Here is a 21,533-nt window from a genome sequence, read left to right on the forward strand (position 1 = left end):
ATACATGGTATATTGCTTTTAAGTATGTGTGTGTGTTTGGAAATATTGAATCGTAATATATTTTATTGGAAAAATAATTGATATTATTATTATTATTATTATCAATTACTATTTATTATTAAATTATTATTTACAATTAACTAAACATATTTATTATATAATATATAACCGACATTTTCGTGTCGGACTGCTAAATCTCCCCATTCATTTTGTCCGACAATGTTACTATCCAACAATTGGTATTCACCATATTTGCTAACGTTGAGTCTACATGTTTAGTGTGCCGGACTGTTAAATCTCCCTATTCATTTTGTCAGACAATGTTACTGTCCAACAGTTGGTATTCACTAAATATGTTAACGTTGAATCGACATGTTTTGTGTGTCGGACTGCTAAATCTCCCCATTCATTTTGTCAGACAATGTTACTATCCAACAATTGGTATTCACCAAATTTGCTAACGTTGAATCGACATGTTTAAAGTGTCGGACTGCTAAATCTCCCCATTCATTTTGTTAGACAATGTTACTGTCCAACAGTTGGTATTCACCAAATTTGCTAACGTTGAATCGACATGTTTAAAGTGTCGGACTGCTAAATCTCCCCATTCATCTTGTCAGACAATATTACTGTCCAACAGTTGGTATTCACCAAATTTGCTAACGTTGAATCGACATGTTTAGAGTCGGACTGCTAAATCTCCCCTTTCATTTTGTCAGACAATGTTACTGTCCAACAGTTGGTATTCACCAAATTTGCTAACGTTGAATCGACATGTTTAGAGTGTCGGACTGCTAAATCTCCCCTTTCATTTTGTCAGACAATGTTACTGTCCAACAGTTGGTATTCACTAAATATGTTAACGTTGAATGGACATGTTTAGTGTGTCGGACTGCTAAATCTCCCCTTTCATTTTGTCAGACAATGTTACTGTCCAACAGTTGTTATTCACCAAATTTGCTAACGTTGAATCGACATGTTTAGAGTGTCGGACTGCTAAATCTCCATTTTCATTTTGTCAGACAATGTTACTGTCCAACAGTTGGTATTCACTAAATATGTTAACGTTGAATGGACATGTTTTGTGTGTCGGACTGCTAAATCTCCCCATTCATTTTGTCAGACAATGTTACTATCCAACAATTGGTATTCACCAAATTTGCTAACGTTGAGTCGACATGTTGAGTGTGTCGGACTGTTAAATCTCCCTATTCATTTTGTCAGACAATGTTACTGTCCAACAGTTGGTATTCACTAAATATGTTAACGTTGAATCGACATGTTTTGTGTGTCGGACTGTTAAATCTCCCCATTCATTTTGTCCGACAATGTTACTGTCCAACAGTTGTTATTCACCAAATTTGCTAACGTTGAATCGACATGTTTAAAGTGTCGGACTGCTAAATCTCCCCATTCATCTTGTCAGACAATGTTACTGTTCAACAGTTGTTATTCACCAAATTTGCTAACGTTGAATCGACATGTTTAGAGTGTCGGACTGCTAAATCTCCATTTTCATTTTGTCAGACAATGTTACTGTCCAACAGTTGGTATTCACTAAATATGTTAACGTTGAATGGACATGTTTAGTGTGTCGGACTGATAAATCTTCCCATTCATTTTGTTAGACAATGTTACTGTTCAACAGTTGGTATTCACCAAATATGGTAACGTTGAATACAGTTTCTACCAAATCACAACATTTTTACCAAAAGTTCAATTAATTACGTTTAAACACAAAATTGTAGTTAGATATAGTTTGTATAAACATTCAGTTTATAGTCTAATCAATGAGTAGAAGCAAATATCTGTAGATTATTGGAAATTTATGAAAATTTGTGCAATTTTATTAATCAAAACAATTCCTAACAATGTAGAAGGAGAATTTAGTTTATTTAACTGACGTATTTGAAGAAAATAGTGCTTGAACATCAAGAGAAGTTCGAATGAATCTGAACCCAAACGTTTTCCGCCTGTAAATCGAAATCAACAAGTTGCTTTTCAGAAAAGCGCCACTGTGTTGAAATTAAAAACAAACATTCTTACCCTGTATTCTCATTATTGACAAGCTGCTCCAACATTTGAATTTTCAACATATTTTTTCCGGTCGAAAATAATCCAAAGAAAATGAAAACAATAAACAAAATCACATAATTGAATCACAAAACTAACTGTCAAAATAAAAGTACGAAACACATATCATAACATTCGCGGACAATAAAATATTCAAAAACTTATAGGAAACAAAAAAATCGTAAAATTTGAAGATGTAACTAAATGCGGGCCGATTTATTGTCAAATTCTAAACTCGTAGTACACAGCCACCTACATACGAATGCGATTGGCAACTGCTCGTAAAACTTAACGTTACAAGCCGCTGTATTCGAGTTCTGTTTCCGAACTACAGTGTTCCAAATAAATATTCCGAAATAAGCAGCGAAATTATCTCGATCTACTCGGTATGGGTGGTTGTTATTTCAGTTCTAGCCTACAGAATTTAAACTACATGTGTAATAATTAAGCTACAAGTTGATAGACCAGTTGTACGTCATATAAAAACTTTATAAAAAATGTAAATTTCAAACATAAAAACATGCTCAACTATCGAGGTGATGAAATAACAACTTGGATATATATTTACGATGATAGAAGTTTTTGATATTGTTTTTTAACGATTATTTAAAAAAAAAATAGAAAAATATTTTTATAATTCTGATCTGATTGCAGATCGTAGCCAAGAAAGAAATTTAGACCACAGATTCCAAACGATACGTTCAATTTTCAGTGGAAATTTGATCTACAAGAACTTTTAACTTTTTTTAATTTTTTTTTGAGTGTAAGTTCTTCTACGATATTTATTCATATAATAGATTCTAAATGTTTGGTAATAATTAATAGTACACACCTATTTAAGGTGAATGAAAAGTTTTAATGATCAAAAAACCATAGACAAATGAAACAACCTGTCACATGATCGCATTTATGCACCTGTCAGGGCAGAAAGGATTATATCATACGACCCTATTAAAGGCCGGGTCACACTTGTCCCAAACCGCTCCGATCGGCGGGATCGGGGTGAGCACACATGTTCCATGTGTTATTTCCGTCCAGCTTCGGCTCGATACATTCGCCAACCTCGCCAGGTTCTGTGCGCAAAATGTTCAAAATTTTAGCAACTGCGATTTAACCATGATTGCCATTTGTTTAAAGGGAGATGAAGACAACAGGAGAGATTTCTTGGAGAATAGAAGATAACGCTTACATACAAGAAGAATATTCTACACTTTTACCCCATTTGACGAGACAAAATTTTACCAATATTTTAGAATGTCGATGGCGGCGTTTAACCTGTTGGGACTTAAACTCCAAGAAGTTTATCTAAGCAAGGTACATATTTTAGAACAGCAATTATTTCTAGACACCGTTTGGCGGTTTTTTAAGGCTAATTTACTCTCCTTACTTTCTCAGTTTTTCAATAAGCTCTCCATGTTTTATACCCGACATCATGGTCAATTTAGTAACAAAAAATACACTGCAAAAACTCAAGATTTTGTAAATTCCAATCCACACATTCTGCAGCCGTTAAACGGAATCAGGTAGGAGTGGGATCGGACACGTGTCTGAAAAGTGTCAACTACGCTGTTCAAAATCTACTATCATTTCAGTCTCAGACACTCGTTTGATTGTATGATTGTAGTGGGATCGGAAGGATGTATGATAAGTGTGTCCAGGCCTTAACTCGATCAGTTTCCGATCGATATGATCCGGGTCAGTTTCCGAACATCCTATCATTATCGAGTTAGCCCGATCATAGTTTCTGAAAGTGCTAAAAAGACTACAGAACCCCCAGAGTATTACACTTGAAAGCGTATGAAGTAGGATGGAGATCTTTGACAGCCAGAGCCATCTCGCATTTTGAACTTTCTGAAAGTATTTAGATTAATAGATCAGCTGTAAACTGTGAACGTACCACAAGAAAAAGGGGAATAATAAATCCTTTGAGTCGTATTTTATATGACAAATTTCATAATTCAGTACCATTCGTTTTCCACTAGCAAACAACATCAAATCAAACTGAGATTTTAATTTTTTGGTATATTTTTTGGACTATTAACGCGTGAGTTGCAACTTGCGATCAGATGCACCAGTAAAAAGATGACACTACTGGATGACGAGAGAAGAGAATGTAACGCCTCAAAGTGGAACGTCGGGCACAGTCAGCACTGCACTTGTTATATACTTAACTAGATGCAGGCATCGATCTGTGTCGCGATGTAATTATAAATCTTTGAATCATTCTCGTGACCTTCTCCGTAATTCCAAAAATAGTACTTATCATTTTCATACGTTGTCTTATTAGTTATTTTTTGTCGGGTTAAATTTTCCTAAAAAATCATATACAGTTGTTTCCAAAAATAAAATACCTACATATACTTAACAAAGTCAATATTAGTCAACTATCGAACGAACCTTTGTACATACATAAGGAAATTAAATTTTAGAAAAAATATTTATCTTTGAAAAGCAAGATAAGAAATGGTATCGTAACTTGGGCGTAACTTTTTGAAGTAGTTTTGAGGAGTTTAGATGAAAAAGCTTCTAAAGCGATTTAATAAATATCCAAAATATAAAAAACTGGTTTACTTTGAATAATATAGAATTTTTTATGTAAATGTCAGAAGCTCAAGTTAAGAGTGGCAAAAAATGATACTACATTTAAAATGAAAGATGTTAAGGTATTATTTATGGAAGTAAAATAATATGAATTAGTTGGGATTAAGTAATGGAACTTGTCATAATTAATATTGAAGAATCTTATTGAGACCATTCAATCGACACCGATTCGTAATTTATAAAAAAATCCTAAAAATGAGTCTTGCTAACATGAATAATTAAATAGAAAAATGAGATTCCAAATCCCATGATTAATTTTCGATTATCTTATGAAGTTACTGCAAGGAATCTAAATCTGCTTAATACTTCAAATCATCTGAATCTCTAGCCTCAACATCATCCTTCAATATTTTTATCTACTAATGCCAAATCTATTGTCGAATTTTTATTTACTCACAATAAACAATCGTTCTTGTTTCTTCTTGGAATAATTTTTAAAAACTAGTAAATACTACAAACAAAGAGCTGTACTTCAAATCGGTGAATAAATCACAGTGAAAGCCACGTGTAAATTAGAATAACCACCGTCAAACTTTTGATCAATCGAGAAGTGAAGCTTAGAAACACACAAATTTGAATTTGAGAATCAAAGTCCACAGTCTTAGGATTGAAGATAGCGAAGGTGTTTGACTAAACACATACAGTTGAGTTAGAATAGGTCGAAGGCCAACTTAAGACTTAAATTAATATGAAGTCTAAAATTAAACTTCCGCGATCGTGGCAAACCTTTAAAAGCAGCGTAGCCCAGTTAGAGACGAATTAGGCATCGTACAAGATGTTGATGCCTCAATATCGGGTGGACGATCGATTCAGTTAAATCTCGGATCAGAAACATTCCTTTTTTGGGTTCGTGCGAGAAGTTAGGAATGTCGCTTTTATCTTAAACGTGCTACAAGTTATAAATTAGGAAAGTTATAAATGAAAAAAAAGATAATTTCGGATTTTATGGGTCAGGCGTTGGTCAGTCGGGTGGAGAAAGAATATAGTTTTATTGAGGATGTTATTCGTGGAAAATATACCTGTATCATGTATCTTTCAATCAGTCGGTAGGAGTGCACATAGTGTACCCATATAGGATTTTACGATGGGCCCAGTATAGGCCCAGACCAGGGCTTAGTATGTACAACCCTGACCTCAGCTTGGAAGCCGTTATTAGCCCATACTTGGTGGGTCTGGGATGATAACAATGTCCCTCTCTTAGTTTGCAAGCCTGGACCAGGCCTGGTTGCCTAGATAAACCCAAGACTGGTCTGCAACCGAGGTTGCTTATAAAAATAGATTTTTAATATATTGGCATTAAAATGAGTTTTATGACAAATTTCTATTTTAATACACTCTACTAATTAATGTACGTGAAAATATTATTTAAATAATTAAACATATCAAGAAATGATACTATTTTTTATTGTATTTTATGCATAAAAGAATTAATACTTTTGATGTTCAGATACCTATTATGGATAAGATATTAGAACAAAACTTTATATACTGATTTAGAATTCTGCCAAGCCTGGCTGACTATAGGATGGCCGGGACTAAGTTACCCAAACTTCAACCAGGCTTGGACCATTATTGGTTTGCCAAAATCGCGTTTCCCAGCGTTGGCCCAAGCTAAGCCCCGTCGTTCAAGTCTGGGGGCTCCTAAATGGGTTGTTATGTTAGTAACATTCATGTTAGTCTATCCAAACTTAATAAAACTCCATCTAAACTCTTTGATGATATTTATATTGACCAAAGCGGTAAGGTTAGATTAGAAGTTGGTATTCTCAAAGGGCAATGAAACACTAAAGCTCGGAAAATATATTTCAAGGGCAATGAAACATCAAAGTTAGTTCACTTTGATGTTTCATTGCCACGTTCCCAATAAGAAACCGCTCTTATATATTTATATAATTATTAAAATTAGTTTTTTTTTGATAAATTTGGAAGGAACATAAAATTTGACGTTTCGACTTTTTTTTAAAATATTTTGATAAAGACTTAAAGAAAAGTTGAAACATCAAATTTTATCTTTCCAAAAATTATTAGAAAAGAAACTAATTTTAAAACAGAAGAGACCTAAAATCAAGATTATTTAGATGCATTAATATAACAAACGGTCTATGAAATGAGAAACTGAAGAAATCCATTATCAAGAGAAGGGTGGGAATAGGGATAGGGTGGTTATCCGTTCATTGGTAAGAAGTGATTCCGTGGTCTCAATCTGCTTACGCCCCGCAACGAATCATGTCTTTTTTTCGATTGATTTCAAGGCCACAATCTGTTTACTCCTTGGAATTGCAACGTGTAAATGGAAAGCATCAAGAACACACTCACTGCTGGTGTTGAGCTAACTCGGCTTGAGCTCAGATATAGATTTGTTGTAGTACCTAGCAGATATTATCCACACTTACAGTCTTATCATACTAGCGGTTTGCGAGCGGCTGCAGGGCGGATGGGGGCGCGCAACGAATGAGTCGCGAACACTTCGGGATGTGTGGTAGAAATACAACGTTTTCGTCGTGTGTTTGAAGCGCACAATACACCCTTTAACGTTTGTACGTGACAGTACAAAATAGCGTCCACTTAAATCCATTGAAACATGTTAAAATCGTTTAATGTTGAGTTATAGTTATAATTTACGCTGCTTTTACTAATACAAATCAAGCATTTTCCCAAACACGCCCCCATTTATTTTTTCCATTTGTTTCCACACCGTATAGTTAATTTGAAAAAAATATATATCTGAATATTTTAGTTTGAATCTTCTTATTTATAAAATGAATCGCTCTGTATATACACATCGATTAGAATAGAGGTACTGAAATAAAAGCAAAATGTTAGTGTTCATTCAACGACTTAGTAAAGACTTAGGATGTGTCGAATTGTGAATATGTGATCAGCATTTCGTTCGGATGGCCTTTAAATGGTACGAATAGCAGTCATCAAAATTCTCTCATATAATTTAACGGTAAATGCTTGTTTATTACGGTCCCACTTAAAAAGGTGCGATCTTATTTGATCACCTTCAAGTGATAATGTCGGATTACTTGAAGAAATTATGAATGCCATCCATACGGTAATCATGTTGTTACAGTAATCCAATAAGGATTTTTTTGTTGATTGAATTTTAATTAAATGAAAAAATCTTCGTTGTTGTTGATATAATCGTGAGATATACAAGAAATTTCATCAATTGTCATTTTATTCAACAAAATCTCATTTTATATCACCTGTAAAATAACATCATTATGTACAAGGAGTACGAAAGGAAGTAGGAAACACGAAAACACGATTTGTATTAGGCTAGGGGCCGCCTAATACATGAGTTCAATTTTTATTGCACCATATTTTTCCATTGCATTGTGTAGGGTCAGTTTTGCGCAATATTTTTTCGTCTGTGCTTCGTCTTGACGCGGAGTAGACGCGTGCGTAAATAATGGCGGAAAAAGAGAATGAAAAGTTAAGAAAAGAGAGTTCATCGTCGAATGTATCCAATTGTAAAGAGAATTGCCAGCTTTGTGGAATTTCGAGAGTAAGGAATATCATGACCGTCATAAAAACGTGATGCTTACGAGACATTGTTGTCTAAATACAAAGATATGTTTCTACGGCAAGCAAAGATGATGTGTAGACAAAATTCACTTATTTGAGAGCTAACTACCGGAAGGAGCTTAAGAAACATTGCGCAGCAGTTCGTTTATTGTGCAATTTGATTGATCGTTAGGATTCCAAGTGCCTTTCAATCTTATTGTACAATAAAATATATTTACAATGTTATTGTAGGGTCTAGGGACCGCCTAAATAGCCGGGGAGCTGGCCACAACAAACAGGGTCGATAAGGTGCACGCTTTCCAGCTTGTAAACTAGCGACCCCAACTTAGTACATCACCAAACGCCACTTCTTAAAGTCAGCACAGGTCGGATATGAAATTGCCAGCCGGTTTTCCCAAACGGAAAAGCTGACTGAAAAACCTCATAACATTGGAACATTGCAGCGATTAACATGACATAGATCGAGCTGGAGAAAAAAAAATTCAAAAATCAAAATAATAATGGTTTGTCTTAAAATGTTATTCGATTCGATAACTTTTAATATGTTTTGATTTATGGTGAATGAAAATCAAATGCGCGCGTTAGATAAGTAAATATGTTAACGCATTTTTGCAATGATAGAGGCGAGCGCCGAGATTATCATCTTGCCTCGACGTTTCTCAAAGTTTCTTGGGGTACCACCAGCAGTTACTTAGTACTGAGCAGCTTTATCAAAAAGTATAACTACTTCCAGAAGTTTTAAAAAGATTTGATCAAAATCAATTGATAATCGGCGCAGTAAATGAATATTTTGGGTTGTTGGCAGCGGCTCGAGTATGTGGAAAATGAGTCAAATCACGCGCGCGATGAAAAATGATTATATATCAGCGAGTTTTTATTGTATCCTGATGATTTTTTTTAATTTCAGGTAGATTAAACAGATATTTTGAATGGAGACATCAAAAATAATTTTCCATTTTTTTCAGAGATTTTCCGGCCTGCAAAACTTCTTGTACTATCACACCGCTCTTAGTTGAGACTCCAAAAACCTAATAAAAAAGTTTCACGCGCGCACGTTGGGAGGTTTTTCAGATGAGTTTTCTGTTCTGGAAAACCTGCTGGAATTTTCATATCCGACCTGAGCTGACCTTAAGAAGTGGCATTTGGTTATGTACTAAGATGGGGCCGCCAGTTTACAAGCCGAAATGTCGAGCACCTTGTCGACCCTGTTTTTTTGGAACCAGCTCTGGGACTATAATAATACTGGTAAACATGATGATTTTCATTTGTTTTGATGTACCCTATTTAAAAAAAAATATTATTCTGTTTCAGTCACATCCAGTTTTTTTTGTGACAGCTATATATTCTTTCCTGACCTCACTTACCTGTTTCTGTTTCAATAACTTAATTTAGGCGACTGTATAACGATTGCATCTAACCAAGTTACGTTGGAATTTCTGGAACCGTTCATGATATTCATACTGAATAAACTGTTAGCACTACCACTACACAAACACTCAAAATTACATTATCTGACGCACGTTTGGATAACCAAGTTTTCGTCTTCATGTTTACCTTCAGACTCTTTGTGGCCTTCACCTTTTCTTTGTTTTTTAGTTGTTCTTTAGCCGTTTCCCAATTTTCGTTGGCATTTTTTTGAAACGATTGAGCTAGTAAGTTAGTATGACAACTTTTATATGACAAGAATAGGTCATAATGCAAATCTCCCACTTTCGAGGATATTACAATATTTAGTCACTCTTTACTAACACTGACAACAGTATGTAAAATCTAATGAATACCGACATCAATGATCGATAATAAAATGAAAATCATGTCACACAGTCGAGGGATTCCCGGAAACATAACCAAAAACGTTGCCAACTCAGAAAAGAAAAATAAAAGTAACGTACAATACATTCCAGGAATTCCCATAAATGAAACAATATAAAAATATTATGTAACGCGTTGCTTAAATATCCCCTTCCGCCCTTGTAACGTCCTTTAACGTTTTACAAGACCCCTTATCTCCCGAAAGTAGGTTACGTAATACGTGAATGCTCCCAGGACTGCTACTTAAGTTTTGAGATATCGCAACACTGCTGATGTGAAAATGTCAAATCTGATATTGCTATCAAAAAGTTTAACATTTTTATCAGTGAACTCTTGGTAAAAAAAAATGGAAATAAATCGCTTGTGATATTCGACGGGGATTAAATAAACAGCAGTGTGCCGATCTATACGCTTCGACTTTTGGTGATGAAGAAACATCTCGAGCCATCATGTTTAGCTGGTTTTCCGAAATCAGTCGTGGTCGCACTCCATTACAGGATGAATTTTGTGAAGTTCGTCCGAAATCGGCTGTTGTGCCAGAAAACATCGACGCTTCGCGTTAACCTATATTGCAAGATCGTCATGTGACACGCCGTGATATTAAAGCATACTTGGGCATTGGTATCACTCGCAAATATTTATTATTGCATGAATATTTGGCTGTCAAAAAATTTTTTCGCGTTGGATATCGCATAATTTGACAATCGCTCAAAAAACGCTCGTGTCTATTAGTGCGATGAAATGCTGAAAAAATTCATTCGCGGTGCAACAAAAAACTTCTTTAAGATGCATACCAACCCGAAAGTAAACAACAATCGACTGTATGTGTCTTCCAAGACGAGCCATCAAAAGTTGTATGCACTCGATGCACTTCGACTGTTCCATTAGAGCAACGTAGAATGGTCAATTTTGGATGCTACACCAGCATTTGTTTGCCAGAGGAAGAAATCGAGGAATCTAATCGCAGAAGACGAATCAATCTCCACCACGACAATCCAAGCTCTCAGACATTAGTTCAAATAAAAATTTTTGAACAGCGAAAATATCGAATTGATGGGTCATTCACCCTTGTTTGGTACCCAATGATTTCTTCTTATTCCTGCAGATCTAAAATAAATTGCGAGTCAACGTTTTTCTACGCCTGAAGAAGAGGTTTATGCGTTCAAATCACATGTTTTTATCTTGCACGCATGCAAAAAGTGTATTGATCATAACGTAGAATATTTTACCTTAAATATTAAGTAGTAACCCTCGTATACGAAATTTTATTATTGTGTGCATTGTATGAACTAAGTATCAATTAAAATATTAATTAATGTATGAACACTTTTTCTTTTTGGTGGTATACGTTATTAGAAACCATATTAACTTACGAACTAGAATGAAACGATTTTCGATAAATTGATTTCTTCTTAGTAGTAAAGTAGTCACGGTTATTGCTTATCACTTATCGTGTTTGAAATCATCGAATATTATAAAATCCACTTTGCTAGCACATAACAAAATTTTACATCCGAAACGGAAATTTCATTCCATTATAACGTCAAATAACCTAACAATATAAAAATAGATAAACAATCGATGTATTTATAGTAAGAGTGAAGGTGTGTGTACTATTAGCTTAATTAAAGCAAAGTGCTTCACTATAAGGAAGCAATAAGGCATTAGCGATAGCGGGAACTTAATGAAGATATAAATCGTGTGACGTATTAATGCAAATGCACGCTTCTGAATTGATATGTGACCTACTTATTGTAGGTAACTGGAAGTTCCCGTTTGTATTAACGATATGAAGTTTGTACTTACATATTATATACACACACGTTTATTACATCGATGAAAAGATAAAATACATGTTAATTAAACTGTATAAAATGTTTTATACGAGAGTGAAAATTGTAAAGATTTCTTACTATGAACACGAACGTGCTGTGATTTATACTTTTTGGATCAAAACATCTTTTTGGAAGTTTTAAAATGGGTAGAACCAACCAACCGAACTATCGATTGAAAGTCGTGGACCTTTGCCGCGGAATTAAAACACCTCAACTACAACGTGAAAATATACGCAAACACAAGGAATTTGGGCGATAGAAAATATTCAGGACGGCCTCGAAAAACCACAAATACAACAAAGATAAACGGATTGTATTGATCAGTAAACGTGATCGAGGACACATGGGTCCAGAGATAGCAGCCCAGAACAATGAATTTAGGGATTTGCCTTTGAGTACTTCTATAATGAAAAGGAAATTTAGAGAAGCTGGTCTTGTTTGGAAGGATGACAGTGAAGAAATCTTTTTTAACAAGTCAAAATTAGATTAAGAAGTGACAGTGGGCTAAAGAACATAAAAATGAGTCAAAGTTTGAGTTTTTTTGATCTAGTAGATGTGTGTTTTTGCGCAAGTCAAAAAAAGAACGAATGCTAGATCCATTTGTAATATCGACTGTAAAACACGGTGAAGGCTCTGTGATGGTTTGGGGATGTTTTGGAGGAAGAGCGACTCTGCAGACCTGGTAAAATTGAAGAGATTTTGAAAAAAGTAGGCTATAGAAATATTAAAGAAAGATGTAGTACGTTCTGGCCTGCGTCTCATCGGCAGGAAATTTATCTTCTGGCATGACAACGATCCCAAAAATTCCTGGAAGCTGAGCAAACAGTATTTGAAAAAATTGGAAAAGAAGAATGTACCCGATTGAGTTGTTGTGGGACACAGTGGATAAGGACAGCAGTGCTCTACTTCACTTTACATCCTTGGAATATCCTGAAAAACGAATGGTACCAAATACACGACGATTATTTCTCATAATTGTTACAGAGAATACCAAAATTTTGCTATAATAAAAGCAAAAGGGTTATATCGATTAATCAAAAATTTATTTCAGGGCCATTTCCAATAACAATTTTCCTTTTTCCATAGCATCATCTAACAATGGTCTCTAACATATATTTGAAGCACATCGCATCCTTTATCTGCACAGAAAATTTCTTCACAGGCTTCTTCACTTCGAATTGATTGTGTGTCACACTAGCATTGATCTATATCAATCTATACAAGAGCCCTCCAAAAACACTCTCAAATCTCTATTATTTCTTCATTTTTTTCTAAGTTGAAGCGCCCACACTCCCTCTATCGAGTTACGTTACTATTTATGATGTAAAATTTTTCTAATACTAATTGTCTCAGATTTTTTTGTCTATATTTGTTCTCGAAAAGCTTTCAAGAATCATCTTTAAATCTTTTTTTGAGATACCATCTGCAGTGCTTGTTTTTTCTGTAGGTTTTGGTTTTTCAAATCTTTGTTCCAATATGACTTCAGCAGATTGAAGATTTTCACCATCCATGCCATCAAAGTAAATACTTTTTGAGGATTTATTCAACAAAATGCAAACAATTATGGTGCATTTTTGTAATTGCATTTTCCACTTTTCTAAAGGTATTCAATTAGCTCAGTATGCAGAATTACATCTTGAAAATTTGTAAGCATATCTTAAAGTGTGTTGATTGAGGTTAGACACATAAAGTTTGTTTATTCATATCTTGGGTTTCGTTAAATGAATCATTCAAATTTCAGTTTTTCCATTATACTTTTATATTTGTGGATTTTACAAGAAATATCGTTTTACAACGTAAATTGGGTAACTAGGAGTTATGACACTAATAATCAGAACAAAATTGAGTTTTTATTGTTAAAAAGTCTTGAAACTATTATTTATAAAGCCTCAACTGCAAAAGAAGAAGGTAAGATAATTATTAATAATTATTAAATTTACAATAATGATTAGATAAACGTCAGAAAATGACTGAATTGACATGTACGTCGTTTTACTGTCATGTCATCAGTCCGTTCGATCCACAGGACTGAAAAGTGAATTCTATTGTTTGACCGTGCATGTCACTAGACAGAATGCTGTAGTAATAATTAAAGAAATAGTTATTTTACTATAACCACTTATGAAAATGATATATTGCACACTCATTTTTAGCTAAGAAAGTAGCTTATATCAGACATGTACTAAAAAATAATTTTCTTATGTTATTTATATATTTATGGTCTCGAACGATAAAGGGAATACGCGAATACAATATGAATCTGGCTGGGTGCCGAAAGGCAAAAGGCCAAATTGAAGAAGACTGAAGAAGTAGACAATATTATTTACAAAATCCACTGCAATTTAGTAGGTAATTGTTATAATAACAACTTTACATTTAACATTTATAACGTTTCAAAAGAAAAGTAAAACAAAATCATTAATAATTATTTAGTTTTTGTTAGGTATCTAATATAGTTACAAAAAATTTATTGAGCTATTGGTTCTTCTTCTGTTCTTTAGTTATAAAATATTTCATAATCATCCATTTCGTTTTTGTTATCTCTACTATTAAAAAAAAATGTTAAGGATTTTTTAACTTTTCAGTTTATATACTTTTCAACACAAGTGTGAAATTGATTAATTAACTTTCTTATATATAAAAACGTTTTTTTGAAGAATTTTTTACATGGTCGTAAGAAAAATAGTGTACACAACTCTTTGTAAAGTGTATTTAGCACTAGTTACATAACTACTGAGAAATGTATCACTTTCCAAACTCGTTATGTATTATACTATTTCTATACATATGCAACGATTTCAGATTGTTTGATTATTCCTATATACTTATCTATAGAGCGGGCAAAAACTTTTGATCGGTATTTCAGATTTGACATATTCACATCAGTGTTGCCATATCTTCAAACTTAAGTAGCAACCCTTTCATTTATTATTTGTGTTATAGAAAAATAACTGGAATCCAAAGGAAGGAAGGTATTTCCATGAAAACGATTTCAGGAGCTTTAATTTTCCTTTTAATTCGTATCAGTTATTCTGATATGAAATATGAATAACACATTTTCGCTGGAACATTTCTGTATTTTTGTTATAACGAATTTTAAATGCTGAACGTAAGTTGATCCATCTAATTCATTACTAAAGTTACGAACCAGTTCGCATTATGGATCCTAGAGCCGGTCCTGTCCGATTGTAATGGAATTCTAAAATTCGACAGAAGCGCGGCGCCTTAAATGTACGCGGGAAATACTCGGAATCCGTTTGACGTTTGTTTTTTATATAAGTTTTTATCACAGCAGGCGATTTGTTTACATTTTATCTTTTGAACTAATTTCTAGGAAGGTCTATGTATTTATTTTGTTTTGTTTTTTTATTTTCTAGAATTTTTGAGAAATTTGTTTGGATATATAAACGAGTTCGCTTAGAGCAGTTTAGTTTAGTTTATAATAAATTTATAGTAGTTTGTAATAAATAGAAAGTAATCGAAGAATCCAAATAAATGATTCAAGTTAATTAAGTGTTAGTGATGGATGAATTATTATAAGTAAGTGTAGTGTAAAGTATTTAAATGAATTAAGAACGTAAGAGACAGTGTTTATTAATTCACCTCACAAACAGAAATCGTATGAATAAACTAGAAAAACATTACTTTTCAATAATTTCGATCTATTTGAAATTATCGAAGATACATATGTCAATCTCGGCTCTAGATAAATAGAATACATTTTTTAGGTTCTGATGACATTTATCAAGGCATTGCTTCAATATTTCACAATAAGTTGATTCAATTTCTCAAGAAAATATACAATTTGTCAAATGATCATATTTTTTACAGTGTTTTCGATTCGCTGGCATTTTCGCCTTTATATTGAATCCATTCGGAATCTCACAATTGTGCCTTTATTGAGTTATATATTGTCGTCTAAGTGCATTTCTATCATACCAGATACGAATTCCATTGCTCTTTCTACTCCAGTTAAAATTAAATAAAAAATACGGGATTTACGGTTACGAGCTCATCGAAAGTATCTTGCAATAATCATTTGTCACACGTAAAGAAATTAATGATCATGGATTTCTGGTACGCGACTAGTTTGAAACGAATTCCTGATCATATCGAAAGGATTTTTGTCACTAGAGACGTTCTCATTGGCGTACAATGAAACTTAAATGGAAAAAATAACACAGTTAGTTATCACACATTTCTTTTGTTTAAGCGTAAAAATTAATAGCAGACGATGTAGTCTAATTTTAAAAATAGATTTTGAAAGCCAATAAACGTCTGATCTACAATTAACAATAAACGAAGATATAAAAATAAAAGATGAAGATAATGCTTCAGAAATAGTAATGTCATACGAATATTCTGGAGGTATGAATCCTAGGCATGTATAAGCTGGATTGATATGGACATATCGAAACAATTATTAAAGCAGTCAGATTATCGATAAAACTAATAGAGGGAGAAAATATCATTGAAAAACATACATCTACAAGATGATACATGAGATTGTTATTAAATGATGAGAATATCGATGCTACAGAAAAGTATACAAGCTATACAAGAGTACAAACGCGTAAGAACTCCTTTTGGAAATGCAGTAAACAAATCAGTATATTTCTATGGTCCTTTCGGATCAGGGTTGTCGTTTTTTGTAACAAATTCTTATAATTTATTAAAGGAGGTGTATGACAGCCAATTTTTATCACATGCATGTGCAAGTGAGTGCAAGATATTTGAGAAGACTTTCTAGATAATTCCTGTTTAAGCCGTCTTTCTATGTCAAAAACAAATGGCAATATTGATAATTTTTATCGATTTTACCATTGTTTGGGCTATTGCGTTTGTTTAAACTGTAGATTTATGGAGTAATTAGTCAAAGTTTGAGGTGTGCTCAGGTCAAAGGAAGAACGGATGTTAGATTAATGTGTAATCCGGATTGTAAATCACGGCGGAGCCTTGGTATGGTTTGGGCATGTTTTGGAGAGTAGGTGACTGGAGATCTGCTAAAAATTGAAAGGTGGACAAAATCTTTTGATCGTTAGGGTATACAGGGTGTTCCAGGATTTGATGCTAAAATTTGAGAATGAGTAGATGACATAAAAATAATACTGACATAAAAAATTTCTTATACGACCTCTAGTTTCCGAGTTATAGGCCTTTAAAGCTGCGAAATCAGAAATTATATTTAAGGATATTTTCTAAACTATAGATTCGAACATTATGAACATTTTTAATGGATGATTACGTATGTCTATGTAGTGAGTTTGACGGAATAAATAATTCTACATTACTATCTACAGGTCAGGGGCGGCTTATGCCCAATGGTTAACAATCCGTAAATTTTACAGGTACAATTTGTACAATCTAATTAATTTTTAAATGGATATCTCAATAAAAACGTAGTCTTTGCTTAACTCGATAAATTTTATGGTTTAGGGGATATGCAGATTTTTAGATTCCGACGAAAATTATCATGAATTGTAATTATTTATTGAAAATACTTACATTAGTTATGAAAACAAAATCAATAATTTCTTATTGAACTACAGACTATCGAACATCGTGTTACTTACATGAGGAAAAAATTGAAATGTAGAAAAATTTAGTTGGTTAGCCTACAACTTATTAAATGAAAACAAAAAACTAAAAAAAGGACGAGTTTATAATACATTTGTTGGGAAAGGACTGTTTACTGATGAGGCTGGTTTCACACGAGACGATTGTATTGATTCCCGTAATTTACATTTATGGGCAGATGAAAATCCTCACGGTATAATTCAAACAAATAATCCAGTGAGTTGAAGTGAATGGTGCCCATTTTAAACATTTATTGTAGTTTTTTTTTATTTTTAATTGTAAATTGATGAATAAATTTGTCAACATTTCAATTTTTTCCTTACGTAAGTAACACGATGTTCGACTGTATGCAGAAATGTTTGATTGTGTTTTCATACCTCCTGTAAGTATTTTCACTTAATTTATGATAATTTTTGTCAGAATATCTCTTTATGGCGAACGGTTTCCTTGGCATGTACAACGATCTAAACTCACATATTTTTTCCATGTCACAGTATTACTTGCACGTCATCTAATCACTTCCGAAGTTTTTGCATCAAGTCAAGGAACATTCTTGATAGATAGCTGTACAGAAAACTTGCCAAATTATATTATGTAAAGACAATAAAACAAACAAAATATATTGAAAATTCCAAGGATTTGTATGTTGAAAATGTATAATACAAACAACTATATGTGGTAATTATACACTTTCGCGGTCACCTGGTTTTTTGGCTCTAGAAAATCGAAAAATGGATGGATTTTAATGATCTTGGTCTCAAAATGTTCCATTTTACGGCGGATTTATAAAAAAAAATACGAAAAATAAAAAAGTTTTTGTTTTTTATTGTTTTTGTTTTTTTTTTGAAGAAATATTTGATGTTTGTTAAGACTACAAAATTTATTAAAGAAAAGTTTTATTTTCATGTTCAAATTAAAATATTTGAAGATTTCACAATGTAAATTTTTTTTTTCAATTATAATAAAAAACATTTTTTTGTTTGTAAATAAAATGAGTATTGTTTACTGTGTTGTTTTCATTTCATACAAAAGATAAGTTGAAAGAATAGAATTATGTAACACTTGTTAAACAGCATTATTTTGTGCTCTTTTAGCAGAATTTAAAATATTTTTTTAAATTCAAAGTCTTCAATTACAACTTTGAAGTTGAAATTCGGATTACAAATATATCATTATACATATAACCTAAGCCCATTGTTGACTTCAATTTTGTTGTTTCGTCCGCTTTAACAAAGTTGAGGTTGAAAATGGATCTTATAAAATTTATTTTGAACCTCAAAAGTGTATCAATGCCATACAATGTTATAATAATTTATGATGACATTGATGACCAAAATAAGATTTTTAAATCAGTTTAAGACATCAAAATCTTCAATGAGATTGATGATTCCCAAAATGGAATTCAATAATAGGCGTCAAGTGGAACATCAATGGAATTGAAGATTTTGAAGTTGAAACTGAACTTGATAACGAGAAAAAATTTTCGTAACGTATTATTTAGAAAAACCCGTTTTTCTACTATTTAAGGTTTAAAACTATTAAAAACCGCAAATTCAGCCACTACCCCCGTGTTTTTCATAAATTCGTCGTAAAATGGAACATTTTCAGACCAAAATTATAAAATTTATCTATTTTTCGATTTTTAATGGTCCAAAAACTATTAACATTGAAGAATATAGTACGAAACTATTCACGAAAATTGATTGTTTTTCATCGATTTCATTTTAAGCTATAAAAACTGAAAAAATCATTCTTTTTGGATTTTTTTTTAAATTGTTTATTAATTTATGTAGAATACAAAAAAAAATATAAGAACTTTATCTGATAATGAGATAATTTTTTGTAAAGGATTATTTTGCAAAACCGTTTTTTTTTACGATTTAAAACAGTAAAACTATGAGAAATTTTCATTCCAGCTATTTCTACTAATTTTTTTTATAAATCCGCCGTAAAATGGAACATTTTGAGACCAAGATCATTAAAATCCATCCATTTTTCGATTTTCTAGAGCCAAAAAACCAAGTGACCGTGAAAGTGTATAATTACCAAAATGAAATATTCTATTTATAATTCCGATTTCAAAAATTTGTTTTGTCTTTTCTCTAACAAAACTTCAAGGTTTTTCAAATACCGGTGCCGGTGCCATAGAGAAATGTTGGTAGAAATAGTGTTCAAGTATAATAATTTAAAAATTTTTTAATAATTTTTGGAAGATAAAATTTGAGGTTTCGACTTATCATTAAGTCTTTATCAAATTTAAAAATAAACAAACTTTCATATAACACGTCATAATAATAATAGCTTCCAGAATCTGTTGCCTTTTCATTGTAATCCTTAATTAAATTCAAACAAGATTTTTTTCCAGTAATGGTTAATGGTATCCAGACGAATTTAGTGAACCAAAACATCAAATATTCGTCATTTAGTGTTGTTTTTTCCCTTTCAAATTCCGGAACATACCGCCGCTTTTACATTCATATGAAGCGTCAGTGATTTGATCCGCCGTTTTAATTTTCATTCAATGTAAAACAGGCGTTTATGATACATAACTGATAAAATAAATACGTTGGAATGTTAGCTTTAATACAATATCACATGAAGCGATCGTTGTTGCAAACAAATTAATATTTAACGAGAAAAATCCGGGTATAATTGCGAATCCAGAGGATGTTTCAATAATAAATAAATCATGAATGGTATAATTGCCCGTCGTGTTTGTCTCCCACGGCACAAAGGGCCCCTACTTTCCTTCTATACAAGCCACATTATGGTTCTGTTTGTTCAATGTAAAATACCTCGTGTTAATGAGTGTTGTTATCTATTTTTTGTGGAGTCGCGTAGACGTTGCCAAGATTATTGTTATTATTTCTATCACCTCAACAGTGTTGACAAAAAATAGTTGTTAAGACACTTTTATTATGTAACGTATTAAAAATTCACGAAATTTTAAAAAACTGATAATTTTCGCAAAGTGTACTGTTCAATATTTTTGAAATATAAAAATTGATTGACCAAATCTTCATGATGGTTTGTAAATGAAGAATTTTTCTTTCCTACACAAATTATGGTACACGAGGATTCATAAAGAATGTCCAATGATTGCCATTTTTGTAACCATACACATTTGCATGCTCATACTATTTTTTATTAAATATACAGGGTGGCGGGAGAGCAATGCTCGTTTTGCGTGCGCCCGTATTTACTGCAATAATTGCGCAACATTGCAGAAGCTACAAGCAATGAAACAATTTTAGTTTGGATCCAGACATTCAATACTACTGGAAACACTATTGGCGAAATTCATTACGGCCGTCCAAGGACAGCAAGAACGCCTGGAAACATTCAAACAATCAGTAGCAGATTCTGTAAGCCGATTCATCGATTTCACCAACATGTTCTTCAGCGATGAGGCATATTTTCATTTGGATGGATACGTAAATCGGCAAAATGGTCGTTTTTGAGGAGAAAAGAAGCCACAGACCTCACATAAACGCCAATTGCACAGCCCAAAAGTCAATATGTAGGTCACTATGTCGGCGAACTGCATTATTGGACCCTACTTTTATGAAGATAACAAAGGACATGCAGTGACTGTAACTTCTGCACGCTATGTCGACACGATACGCAATTTTTTCGGGCTTCAACTGCAACAAGCAGTGAGCATTATAACCGGCTGACATGGTTCCAACAGGATGGGGCCACATCGCACACCACTAAACTTCTCTCTAGCTGCATTGCACGAGTTTTTCCCAGAAAAGGTGGTTTCACGAAGAGGTGATATTGAATGGCCATCTCGGAGCCGTAACTTAACCCCACTTGATCATTTCTTGTGGAGATATCTTAAGAGCGTGGTCTACGAGAATAATCCACGAACATTGACAGATTTAATAAACAAAATTGAAGAAAAGATCAGAAGTATTCCTCGATCACTTCTTCAAAACGGTTTTGAAAATGTAGGCAAACGGTTTGAGTAGTGCCGTCAACTTAATCGCCTTGTAATATCTTGTTTAAAATTTCGTTTCTTATCTTTTAAATCATACCAATATAATACATAAAAAAATAAGTATAATTTATTTTATTTATTTGTTTTATTCTCCAAAT

General features: G+C 33.0%; 1 protein-coding gene across 2 annotated transcripts in view; it reads right to left on the bottom strand.

Annotated features, from left to right (window-relative positions):
• Nucleotides 1-21,533, bottom strand: part of LOC130897384 (rap1 GTPase-activating protein 1) — an 848,316-nt gene that overhangs the window by 629,364 nt on the left and 197,419 nt on the right. Inside the window, exon 1 of one of the 2 annotated variants that reach the window (XM_057806216.1) lies at nt 2,047-2,354. The exons of the other annotated variant lie outside the window; for it this stretch is intronic. Within the exon in view, the coding sequence (XP_057662199.1) occupies nt 2,047-2,096 (50 nt within the window). The 5' untranslated portion in view covers nt 2,097-2,354. Of the gene's footprint in view, nt 1-2,046; nt 2,355-21,533 lie in introns of those variants that run through there. 2 annotated transcript variants of the gene reach the window in all.

The sequence above is a fragment of the Diorhabda carinulata genome, chromosome 8 (assembly GCF_026250575.1).
Source record: "Diorhabda carinulata isolate Delta chromosome 8, icDioCari1.1, whole genome shotgun sequence".
NCBI classification, from domain to species: Eukaryota; Metazoa; Arthropoda; class Insecta; order Coleoptera; family Chrysomelidae; genus Diorhabda; species Diorhabda carinulata.